The sequence below is a fragment of the Mobula birostris genome, chromosome 14 (genome assembly GCF_030028105.1).
Source record: "Mobula birostris isolate sMobBir1 chromosome 14, sMobBir1.hap1, whole genome shotgun sequence".
NCBI classification, from domain to species: Eukaryota; Metazoa; Chordata; class Chondrichthyes; order Myliobatiformes; family Myliobatidae; genus Mobula; species Mobula birostris.
Window position 1 is genome coordinate 13,623,689 of NC_092383.1, and position 13,009 is coordinate 13,636,697.

At 49.5% G+C, this 13,009-nt stretch overlaps 1 protein-coding gene across 4 annotated transcripts in view; it reads right to left on the reverse strand.

Moving 5' to 3' along the window:
* The window catches only part of LOC140209706 (EGF-like repeat and discoidin I-like domain-containing protein 3), a 125,408-nt gene that overhangs the window by 61,949 nt on the left and 50,450 nt on the right, over positions 1 to 13,009 (reverse strand). For 2 of the 4 annotated variants that reach the window (XM_072278113.1, XM_072278114.1), the window contains exons 3-4: positions 11,685 to 11,765; positions 1,319 to 1,444 (exon numbers count right to left, since the gene is read on the reverse strand). In XM_072278113.1, the coding sequence (XP_072134214.1) occupies positions 1,319 to 1,444; positions 11,685 to 11,765 (207 nt within the window). The remainder of the gene's footprint in view (positions 1 to 1,318; positions 1,445 to 11,684; positions 11,766 to 13,009) is intronic. The other 2 variants (XM_072278115.1, XM_072278116.1) reach the window with 1 other exon arrangement.

A 13,009-nucleotide genomic window follows, 5' to 3' on the forward strand; every position in this document is an offset into this window, starting at 1 on the left:
TTAGGCACATATATGTAGCCAGGGTGACGAAAACTTTTGCAGAGTACTGTAGTAATTTTATGTATTGCACAGTGCTATTGCAAAAAAAGAGAACAAATTTCATATGGCATATGTGAGTGATGATAAACCAGATTCTGATATGGGTCTCTATTTTGGACTGAGAGTAGGAAGGGGGCAGGGAGAGGGGAATCATTGTTGGGAAGAGGGGAAGGGAGCAAGAAGCACCAGAGAGACATTCTACGATGAGCATTAAACAATTCTAATCAAACGGCTTTGCCTAGTATGTAGGGCTGAGTGTGTGTCTGTACCCGCGCCACCCTGGCAAACCCTCTCTGCCACCCGTCCTACACCCCTCCCACGGTGCACCACCCTTGGCAGTCCCAACATCCTTTGCTCCTGCCAGATTTACAGACTTGCTCTGCACACTGTGTTGACAAATACAGGGCTCTGAAAAGTCTTAGGCACACCAGCTACATATACAGTGAGCGCCTCAGACTTTTTCCACACTTCCGTATGTGCATAAGGAGCGGTGTCTCAGAAAGGCGTCACCCATCGTTAAAGACCCCCACCACCCAGGACATGCCCTGTTCTCACTGCTACCATCAGGAAGGAGGTACAGAAGCCTGAAGGCACACACACAACGATTCAGGAACAGCATCTTCCCCTCTGACAACTGATTTTTGAATGGGCATTGAACCCATGAACACCATCTCACTACTTTTTATTTTTGCATTACTTATTTAATTTAACCAATTAATATATGTTTACTGTAATTCAGTTTTTTTTATGTACTGCTGATTCTGATTCTGATGTGCCTTTATGCCCATTGTCCTCAGTGGACTGGATTGTGCAGAGTTAGACAGAATGTTCCTCACATGTGTTGATAAGCAAAAGGTGATCTCCTCCCTCACCAAAACCAAGACCAAACCCCAAGGTGAAGTTACTGCTTTGTGGTTAATATATAGAAGTTAAACAGTAGCGCACAGGAGCAGGCCTTTTGCCTCACGCCGTCGGTGCTGAGCACGATGCCAAATTCAGCTAACTCCTTCTGCCTGCACATGATCCATATCCTTCCATTCCCTGCACATTCAAGAGTCAACTTAAAAGCCTTTTGAATGTCACTGTCTTATGGTATCACGTGTTCATTTCTTGAGAGGAATTCAGAGAGTCAGCTTTTAATTCAGTGTTAAATGTGAACTCTCAGTCTCTTGATGGTGTATCACTAGTACCATAGGCAATATCATGTCCCTGGTTTAACAGCCTCAATGCCCACATATTCTCCACTAATAGAAAACCCCAGGTAGATAACTCCACTTACTTGTTTGACAGTAATCACCTTGGAAGCCAGCGGGGCACTTGCAGATGAACTCACTGAAGACGTCACCTCTACGTGATACTAATTCACACTGACCACCGTTTTTACAGGGGTTAGGATAACAAGGGCCTGAAACATAAAAGAGAAGTAATCATGGGTTAAACGTTGCCTCTTACAGTGGAACTAATTACTAATCCTGTTTAATTTACAATTTTATTGTAGCCTCCTGATCGTTTTCTTAGAACCTTCTAGCCATTTTCCATTTGGTAAGCTTCTCTGCTTTACATGAACGTTATATTAGTCATCTTCCAGCCTCGGCAAAGCTACCCAGGCAGAAGTCTAAGAGTCTACATTGGGGGGGCCAGTGAACTCATTCAGGATCAAAATTCACCACTGCCCTCTGGCGCTGTAAACAGGTCAACTTAGCCCACAACAATCCTATTCCCCCATCTCTTTCTTAGAACCATTTTAATTTTGTGGGGCAGCACAGTAGCATAGAAGCACAAAACTTTACGGTATCAGCGACCTGGGTTCAATTCTCACCAATGCCAGTAATGTGTTTGTACGTTCTCTCCATGGCTGCCTGGGTTTCCTCCCACATTCCAAAGACGTACTGGTTGGTAGGTAATCGGTCGTTGCTAGGCTAGGATTAGGATGAAATTGGGGGATTGCTGGGTGGCGTGGCTCAAAGGGCTGTAAGGGCCGATTCCACACTGTATATCAATAAATAAATAAATCGTATCGTGCCTTCCTTTTGGAAAGCTAGTTTCTCTCACATTGATTGGTCATGTATCTCAACCTCTAAGAATCCCATGTTTAGAAAGAATTTCTCAGAATCCTTCATTTTTTTCTTAATTTATTTTTTTTGTGTAACGTTCCGTTATATTGGCTTGTGTATGTCTAGGGGAAATCCAGCCCAGCACCCACCTCAACACTCCCCACAGGGTCGGTTGCCGCCCGAATCAATCACAAACATCAATCATCAGCCAGCACACCCAGTAAATTTTGACAAATACACTTTATAGATATTACTAATTCGATGACATTAATATACATTTGATACAGAGAGGAAAGTAATGAAAAAAAAAGGCGCCAACACTTATCAAAGTCCAAGTTCTTCGCGCGCCACCGTTGGAGCTCAATTCAACTTCAGACGACCACCCAAATTCCGTTGACTCACAGCTCGGGATCACCCGGAGTGATTGACCAGAGCCTCTCCGCACATCCGCTGTGCTCCCCGTCTCTCCTCCGACCCCCCCGTCTCTCCTCCAACCCCCTGTCTCTCCACTGTCCTCCCAGTCTCTCCTCCGACTCCCCGCCAAAACTCAGTCCACAGTCATATCATACAGCATGGTATCCGAAAACAAAACGATACATAACCACCCATTGGCTAATAGAAGGCTGCTATCTCAATTTAAAGTAAAACAAACTGCTAGTGCAAACTCTCTTCAGCGTTAAAGCAGAACAAAGCTGCATTCCCCAGATTAACATAACAAAGTCGCCATTTTAAATGTAACAAAAGAAAGACCCCGTACACTCTCCCCCCCACCACAAAAAGTCATGCCCTCATGACGTTAACAGAGTTCACCAGTGCTCCTTGTAAAACACAAAACCCAGCCCAGGTGCATAAAGCAGTGACATAACTTTGCAGGGCAGTAGAGATCACACCCTGCTCTCCCGGCGCTATATAAGTGAGTCTTTCCGGGGGATGCCTACTCCTCTGAGGCCTCTGTACTTCCTCTGTGGACTCTCCCTGTTCAGACACCCCAGTTGACCCCTCGGGCCTATCTGTTGGACCTTCCCCTTCACCAGGATCCCTCTGCCCCTGTGAGCCCTCTGGCTCGGGTCCTGCCTCCACCCTCTCCTCCCCCAATCCTGGCTGTAATACAGGCGGCTCTGCAACACCCTCCCTCGGTTCCCCCCGACTCAGTGATGGAAGGGCCAGGAGTCTCTTCTCCCGGCACTGGGGAATCAGCGAACGGAAGCAGGTACCACACGTCCGAATCATCATCTTCCGATGACGTATCCCTTCTCAAGGTGGGGACCGGCCCCGTTTTCTTCGCAGCGGGCTCTTCCCTCGCCCCGCGCCCTCGTATAGTCCTCGTACTAGGAGTAAACTCCCATTCGGGCTCTGGGTCCATCTTCACCTCGCGACCCAGAGGCAACAGGAGGTTCCGATGTAGTACCTTGACAGGCCCCTGCCTGCCCTCAGGTCTCACCCGGTAAACCGGGAGATTCGGCATCTGACTCTCCACCACATATGGGGTGGCTGCCCAACGGTCCGCCAACTTGTGCTTACCCTGTAGTCCTAAATTCCGGATAAGGACTCGGTCTCCCGGCAATAGCTGGACGAACTTTACCTTCTGATCATACCTCCTTTTATTCCGCTGGTTCTGCTTGATGGCTGCCGCCTCAGCCAACTCGTACGCCCTTTTCAACTCTCTCCTCATATCGGACACGTACTTCAGACATGGCTTCGAAGGTATTTCCCCTGCTTCAGTCCCAAAACACAGATCAATGGGCAACCTCGCTTCCCGTCTGAACATCAGATAGCAGGGCGAGTACCCCGTAGCATCATTGCGAGTACAATTGTAACAATGAACCAAATGGGCAATGCGCTGACTCCACTTACTCTTCTGTCCAATCTCCAAGGTGCCGAGCATGTCCAGCAGGGTCCGGTTAAACCTCTCGGGTTGAGGATCACCCTGCGGGTGATAGGGGGTGGTTCTGGACTTTTCAACCCCAAGCATATCCAGCAATTCATGTATAAGCTTGCTCTCGAAGTCCCGTCCCTGATCACTGTGGATCCGCTGGGGAAGGCCATAATGAACAAAGTACTTCTCCCATAACACCTTCGCCACTGTAGTCGCTTTCTGATCCTTAGTAGGAAAAGCCTGCGCATATCTAGTGTAGTGATCCGTGAGGACCAAGACATTCGCGGTATTGCTGGTGTCTGGCTCAATAGACAGGAAATCCATACACACCAGGTCCATGGGTCCCACACTCTGCAAGTGGGATAACGGGGCCGCCTGCGCAGGCAAGGTCTTCCTCCTGACGCAACGGCTACAGGTCTTACAGTATTCTTCCACCTCCCCCCTCATCCGGGGCCAGTAAAACCGGTCCTTGGCTAATCCATAGGTCTTCTCTACCCCTAAGTGCCCGGAATCATCATGTAGAGCCTGGAGCACAGTCTTCCGATACTTCTCAGGCATGACCAGCTGCCAGCGCCAGGGGTGGTCCAGAGGCGACGTGACCCAGTACAGGACGTGGTTCTTCAGCTTCAACCGGGGCCACTCCTTCAGTAGTAGAGGAACGGAGGCATGTTTCGCCTTCTCCAACTGCCCCATATCACCCCGGCTAACCGCGTACCAGATAGTGCCAATGCTCGGGTCATCACGCTGAGCCGCCCCCACTTCCTGGGGGCTCAACTCCGGCAGCTGCCTGTTCCTCAGAGCAGTCACATTACAGTAAACAGTGGGTAGCGCGTCATCTTCAGTCCCCAGTTGATCTACTGCCCGATCCGTTCCCATTTGTGCTCCTACTTCCCCGTCGCTCCCAACTTGACACATGGCCTTTACTCTTCCACTACTCGGCCGTGCCCGACTCGTCGTACGCCCGACGAGACAGGGCATCTGCATCGATGTTCCGACTCCCCGGGTGGTACTTCAGGCTGAACTCATAGGCAGACAAGGCTGCTAACCACCGGTGCCCAGTAGCATCCAGCTTCGCCGAGGTCAGGATATAAGTGAGGGGGTTGTTATCAGTTCTCACCTCAAACTGGGCTCTATAGGTAGTCACTCAACTTGTCCACCACCGCCCATTTCAACGCCAAGAACTCCAGCTTGTGAGTGGGATAGTTTCTCTCAGATGGCGACAAGCTCCGACTGACAAACGCCACCGGCCTCAATCCGTTTCCCTGTTCCTGGTACAGAACAGCCCCCAGACCGTCGTGACTGGCATCAGTGTGTAGAACATACGGCTTCCAGGGATCAGCAAATGCCAACATTGGGGCCTGCGTCAGCGCCCTTTTCAGAGATTGGAATGCCTCCTCACATTGAGCATCCCACCTCAATCCAAAAGGCTCCCCCGGGTTCAAGTATCCTCCTACCTCCGACCCTCGGTCTCCCTTCCTCCTCCTCCCCCCCACAGGTGGATAGCCACACAGCAGCTGGTTCAATGGATGACTCATTTTCGCATATCCTTTCACGAACCGCCGGTAATATCCGCAAAACCCCAAAAACGGGCGTAAGGCGCTCAACTTCTGAGGTCTCGGCCAGGTGGTGAGTGCGGCTATCTTATCCGGATCGGTGGTCACTCGATTTCGCGAGATTATGTGCCCAACATAACTGACTGACGTCTTGCAGAACTGACATTTATCCAGGGAAAGTTTTAATCCTTCCTCCTTCAGCCGACTCAGCACCTTCAGCAGCCGCTCCTCATGTTCCTCCAACGTAGATCCAAACACTATCAGGTCGTCCAGGTACATCAATACCTCCAGCAGGTTCATGTCCCCCACTGTCCGCTCCATGAGCCGCTGGAAGGTGGCTGGGGCCCCTGAGATGCCTTGGGGCATCGTTCGAACTGGAAAAACCTCAGGGGGCAGATAAAGGCTGTCTTCTCCTTATCAGTCTCGCTCATCGGAATCTGGTAATACCCACTCCGCAAATCCAATACACTGAACCACTGTGCACCACTCAGACAGGCCAAGGCATCTTCCACCCTCGGGACCGTATATTGGTCGGGAACAGTGCGGCGGTTCAGGGTCCTATAGTCCACGCACATGCGTACCTTCCCATTTTTCTTCCTTGCCACCACTATGGGGGACGCATAGGGGCTTCGGGACTCCGCAATAATCCCTGCGTCTTTCAACTGCCGCACATCTTCCACATCTGCTGGGGCCAACCTCCGCGACCTCTCCCTAAACGGGGTGTCATTTGTTACCCGAATGGTGTGCCGAGTGCTCTTGGAACACCCTACATCAAACTCGTCCTGAGAAAAGACACCCCCTAACTTCAGCATCTTCTCCACCAGCCTGCTCTTATACGCCGGCGGTACAGGGGAGTTTTCAAAATTAAAGGCCTCCTCGGTCAGCCGCCTCCCCCCCCGTTTCCCAATAGTTTCCCTCCAGTGGGCTTCACGTCACCGGGAACAAGTGCGCAAGGGGCATCCCGCGCTTAAAGGTGATCTCCCTCTCCGTTATGTTCCTTACCATCACCCCCATCCGCCGTGCCTGTACAGCTGAGGGCCTCTGCAATTCAGGTCTCACCAGCGCCCCAGCTGGGAACCGGGACTCCTTTTCCAGGTCGTCGGGGGCGTCTACTAGCAGGGCCTCGCCCGGCGGTAATCCAGGGAATCTGGGGGTCCCCATCACTAATGCCGCCTCCCCTGGCCGTATCACCTTAGGCCTCGCCTGAGTGCACCACACCGTCCCTCATTTGCACTCAGGATCCAGCCCCTGGATTCACTCCTTCGTACATCGCTCGGAACACGGGGTGTACCGAGAGGGTCTCCAGAAAGTTCTCCCCCCCCCCCTTTCTTACAGGCTCCCAAGAGCCGTCGCACCGGAGGGGAGTTAGTCCCCACCAACAGGGCAGCACCACCGGTCTCCACCGGGTCCGGACAAACCAACACCAGCGTCTCAAAGGCTTCCGATACTCCCACATCTCCCTCCGAAAATTCCAATCTCACTGACAAGTATCCATGGTACGGGTAATCACCATCACTTATGCCCCAAATCTCCAATGCGTTAAACGGAGTTACTGCCAAATGTCTCAGATATTTGTTGTAGAACGACCGGTACAGTAAGGTAACCTGCGACCCGGTGTCAAGGATGGCTTTCGCAAAGACTCCCTCTACCCGTAGGGACACGCTGGAACGGGGTCCCACCAGTCCATCAGGAATTTGTGGTTAGTGGTTTTCTGGGAACGTGTTCCTCCCGAGACTCCAGTCCGTTCCCTCACTGAGCCTCTCCTAAGTTTCCCGACACCTCTCCCTTCTTGGTGGCCTGGGGGCCCTCCCCCCTCGGGGCATCTCGTCTCTCACAATCCTTCCGCAAGTGGCCAGCTTCCCCACAGCGGTAGCACGCTCCCGGCCACTCACATTCCCAGCGGAAATGCCCCTCTCTCCCACAGTTATAGCATCCACTACTCGCCGCCTCTCTCCTCCCGATACGGCCCCCCGGAGACCCCTTGGATTTCTCTGGTCTCACCCCGACTACCACCTCCTGAACCGCTGAAGACCATCCCTGAGGGTCCGAGCCCCCTGGTCAGCCCAAAGCACTCTCCTTGGCCCGTACCTCTCAGATCAGTTGTCCGAATGATGGAGGGGGGCTCCGCTTAAATGACTGCCGTACACTCCAAGCCACTCTGTCATCCTCCCGGGAACCGTTACATATCTAGCTCATCCTTAACTCCGCCACTTCGTCCTCCCTCACTATCCCTCGTCGCAGCAACCCCGTAAGCTTTCCTTCCAGCCTGAAAGCATAGTCTGAGAGCTTTTCCCCTCTTCTCTGCCCCATCCGTTGAAACTCCGCTAAGTGCTGCCAGGAATCTCCTGACAGTCCAAACACTTCCTCCAAAGCGTCCAAACACTCCGCTAGGGAAGCCAAGGGGCGTGCCGCTCTCAGATCGTGGACCACCCGGGCCGCCCCGCCCCTTAAGCTTTCCACCAATCGCTGTCTCTTTTCCTCATCCGAAACTGGCCACACCTCTAACAATTGGGATGTATCTTCAACCCAGGTATTATAGTCATCCTCCCCTTCCGAGGTGGGCCTGGCTCCCGAGAAAGTTCTCAGCTTCGGGCGGGGCCCCTCAACCCTTCTCGCCAGGGAGGTAATGGCAGCCGTTAACTTGGCAGTCTCATCCCGCCCACGGGGGTGGGGCCTGGCCAAACCTTCCCACTCCACACCTCTACCTCTTGTTACTGACACCTGGCCGGGGGCCTCATCTAGCTCCTCCTCCTCCGGCACCTCCTCACTTGCGTCCTCGGGGAGGATGTGGAGACCCCACGGCCCCGCCTCCCCCTGGACGTGGACTGTCGCTGGTAGTCCTAAAGTCATGACGTCGGCACTCGTCCACACCAACATCCAGCTAGCCTCTAGTTCTTTCCCACCTCTTCTAGCTACAAGTTCTACCTGCCCGATACCTTTAATCAAACTCAATCCTCGCACCAGTACCTCTGCCGGAATGCGATAATCGACCCCGCTTACCACACGCATGATTCACCGGTACCTCCTCCAATTCACACCAACTTACAATCTTATCTCGCTCCATCTTCACACCACTTAACGCGACAACAAGTACAACTTTCCCGAAAAGTCCAAATCCAGGATGGTAGCCCCCACTTGTAACGTTCCGTTATATTGGCTCGTGAATGTCTAGGGGAAATCCAGCCCAGCACCCGCCTCAACACTCCCCACAGGGTCGGTCGCCGCCCGAATCAATCCCAAACATCAATCATCAGCCAGCACACCCAGTAAATTTTAACAAATACACTTTATAGATATTACTAATTCTATGACATTAATATACATTTGATACAGAGAGGAAAGTAATGAAAAAAAAGGCGCCAACACTTATCAAAGTCCAAGTTCTTCGCGCGCCACCGCTGGAGCTCAATTCGACTTCAGACGACCACCCGAATTCCATCGACTCACGGCTCGGGATCACCCTGAGTGATCGACCGGAGCCTCTCCGCACATCCGCGGTCCTCCTCGTCTCTCCTCCGACCCCCCCGTCTCTCCATCATCCTCCTTGTCTCTCCTCCGACTCCCCGTCTCTCCTCCTACTCCCCGCCAAAACTCAGTCCACAGTCATATCATACAGCATGGTATCCGAAAACAAAACGATACATAACCACCCATTGGCTAATAGAAGGCTGCTATCTCAATTTAAAGTAAAACAAACTGCTAGCGCAAACTCTCTTCAGCGTTAAAGCAGAACAAAGCCGCATTCCCCAGATTAACATAACAAAGTCGCCATTTTAAATGTAACAAAAGAAAGACCCCGTACATTTGTAATTAACCAATCAGTGGAAATGTATGTCCCCAATTTGTTTCATCTAAAAGCATTCATTTGGTCAAGAGCCCCTCCTAAACCCAGGCACAAAGCTCAGAAACCCTCTCCCAAAGCCCTTCATTTCCCTTCCTCTCTATCTTCAGGATCCCAATGAAATCTGTCTTTTTAGATGCCTGTGCTGTCTCCTCAATTGCTATCTTCCACGGGATTGTGGGAAGGGCGGCGGTTTTGAGGCCATAATATAAATGCAGATCTTTGGTGGTGGTATTTATTCTGGCAAGGAGTGAAACAGAGACAAAATACAAGGAAATGATGGATGAACATTCTGAGGAACTTCCAAAAAATGTCTTGGAAATACCATGATATCTTCAGAATGGAAGTTGCAGCAAAGCAGAGAGAAAATTCCTAGCCAACATCATCACTTCCTCATGCACTGGGTCGCAACAATATGAAGTCTGAGAGGGTTTCTGACCTCACTGTGCTGTGGAAATAACCTACAGCCAGGTTTGTAAAAGAGGAAGCTTAATTCAGCTTTGACTTTAACTCTGGCAACCTGGCAGGAAATGTGTGGCCAAAATACCAGCTGGAAGCTACCCAGGGTGTTACTACATTCACATTTAGAGACCTTGCATTGCCTAATGAATGGTGACCCAAACTCATTGAAATATTGAGGCTTGATGACATCATTCAGGACTTGTTGAATTTTAAACTGAATGAATCTGTTTTGCAGCATTCATAATTAAATATTAATTTGGAATTTTCTGTTGACATTCTTTCTAGTGCAGTGTTGCCTCTTCAAGTTCAACAAGGAAAACCTTGGCTTTCTTTGGCAGTTCCGCCACTACGATCCATTTAGCACCCCAGCCACCACTGCCTGACTTACCTTTTTAGGGGAGAGTTCAAAACAGTCTTGGAGGTGTCTCAACGAACACTTTCCCCTCTGGCCTGTCCCACACTAGCCCAGAGTCTCAGTCAACAAGCGAGACTAAATAGGGGAGGAAACCAACTGGCATCAATCCCATGCATTGCCTTAGGTGGCATGGTGTCATGTGGGGGGGGGGTGTTAGTTTACGTGTTGATCGAAAGCAGCTTCTACTGTGCTGCTGATTGATTGGCCCGTTTGAAGTGTGTAGCAGCTCTTTCCCATTGGTTGCCTTGTGTGTCACGGCATTGGTGTCCTGGTTCAGGAGCCTCCCCTTTTCTTCAAGGCACTCATTTTCACACTGAGGTCGTGACCAGTGCTGACCAACCGTTGGGAAAGTATCCTCCAGACTTAGAGGAGTCCGCATGCACACTTTGCTACGAATCTGTTGTTGAATATTTAGTTTTGCAGTTGGTGCAACTTGGGGACAGTGTAGATGCTTGGTCAAATTTTTTACTGTATGTAAGTAAATGATCAACATGCTTATTCGTAATCAGCGACATCTGACTCACTCACCAAAATCCATGAACCTGCTTTCTCATAACATATAGTCAAAATTTAATTGCCTTTCACTCAAAGTCTCACACTCAGATGAACTACCGGCGCTCCATCAGCCTGAGAAGGGTCAAAACAGGGAATAACTTGGTGAAGCAAACACAAAATACTGTTGGAACTCAGAAGGTCAGGCAGCATGTATGGAGAGGAATAAACAGTTGATGGTCGGGCCAAAACCCTTCATCAGGACTGGAAAGGAATGGGGAAGAAGAACAGTTTGGTGGGATTGCCAGCCAAGAAGCTTCATCTGGACTGCATGCCAGATGATAGCTGCACAATGCAAGAACAGATCTGGGTTTTTGATAGAGGCAGCGAGTTAAAAGCAGCAGCTGTTCAGCTACAGAGAAGGCACTTGCCTTTATTGGCATGAAGATGAAACACTCAGGAGGCAAAGCTTTTGGGCTTTACATTTAGTTTGCTGGCTTGTATGAAATGTGGCATGGAAACACCACACCCCAACACTGCAGGCAGAAGCAGTAGCAAGTTCGGTGAAGCTCAACATCTCCAGAATTGAAAAGCCTCCCCGGGATGCATCCCCAACACCCCCTCCCAGATCGTGGGGAGGCTGAAAAGGCCAGTAAGAGAAGCAGCCCGCCAAGCAATTCCCATTGCACATCACTAGCACCAGATATACAGATGCAGGCCAAAAGACTGGAGAGGTAGCACAGAACCCCACGTGATCAGCATGCATGCACCGCTGAGGCGACAGATACTATTGCCAAACCAGGGGGAAAATAATAAAGGTTTTGGCATATCCTGTTTGAGTTTCAGAGTGGATTCAAACTCTGCATAGGACCCTTGCAGGTCTGAACTGCAGCATGGTCAAGCTCTGAATTTCTGGCCAACACCATGTTGTCAGAAATTTCAAGCAGCTTACCTGAAAATCTGGTGTAGGCAGTGACATCGTTATACCTTAAGTCTTCCAACGTATGCCCGGTGTGTTCCTCTACACCACTTCCTGTTTTGATTGTATCAATAAATTGTATTAAAAGAAAATGGCATTTGAACGACAGAGGAGCTGGGAGAGTAGAAGCATGACTGCAAATTACTTCTCATACCACAGGAAGTGATGCGAAGGAAATTCCTGGCTACAATTATACTGAAGAAGCAAAATGGTTTTGTTGAAGATCTTATTATCAGCTTGACAGCCTCAAATTAGATTCCTTAGTCTAATATCTTACAATTCTGGACAAACATAGAAGCCAAATGTAAACTCTAAACATTGGAAAACACACCGCTTACAAGGATCAAGTCAAATGGTAATTCATCTTCAATTCAATGGTCCAATAGTTACTGAAGTGATTCCTTCCCAAATAAGAATTTGTTCCTCTATGCTAAGGTTGGTGACATGGGAATATAGGAGAAAGATCCTTTAGCCATGTGAAAGTGCTCCTTTACTAGTTAGATCAACCACCTTTCCTTAAACTGGCATTGACATATCTGATTAAATATCACTGACCTAAAATATTGACTCTGTTTCTCTCTCTTCAGATATCCCTTGATCCATTGAATATTTCTAGAAGCTTCTGTTTTTATGATCATTGCAATGTCACAAATAGACTGTGATTTCCAATCTGTGCGATCTTGCTGGGTTTGTAAATTATTCCTCTAATCGTCTAAAGAACAACTGAGTTAGCACTTTAAAATTAACTCTGCTGTTATTAAAGTGATCTCAGTTGTCCTCTCACAGTAAAAGTTGAGTACATACGTGCTATTTTTTTCTCCTATACATCATTTAATTTAACAAAACAGCAGAGAGCTCTTTGATTCAGATGCACAGTATGATTACAGATTGTTCCAATTAATTATAGCCCCAAGTTCTATCGTCCAGGCACCGAATTAACAACTTCGTGGGGAGAACTGTGAAACGTGGGAGGTGCTTTGATACAAGTAGAATTAAAGCTTTGATGTGACTAACTACAGCAAAGCTATTGCTTTGGATTACAAGGAAGATACTGATCAGAAGCACTCCTGGTGCTCTTTAATACATCCATCCACATGGGCACGTGATGGAATTTCAATCTGACTGCTCTGAGGGGCGCGATAAATAGATTCATGCAATGCAGGTATGCATGCATCCTCACTGTGCTTCGCTGTCACTAGGGATATGGGAGCCATAAGCCCCCCACATCCCGACACAACAGCAACAGACCCGGGCACAGAAATTCATCCACAATTGACTGCATGAAGCATCCAAAACTG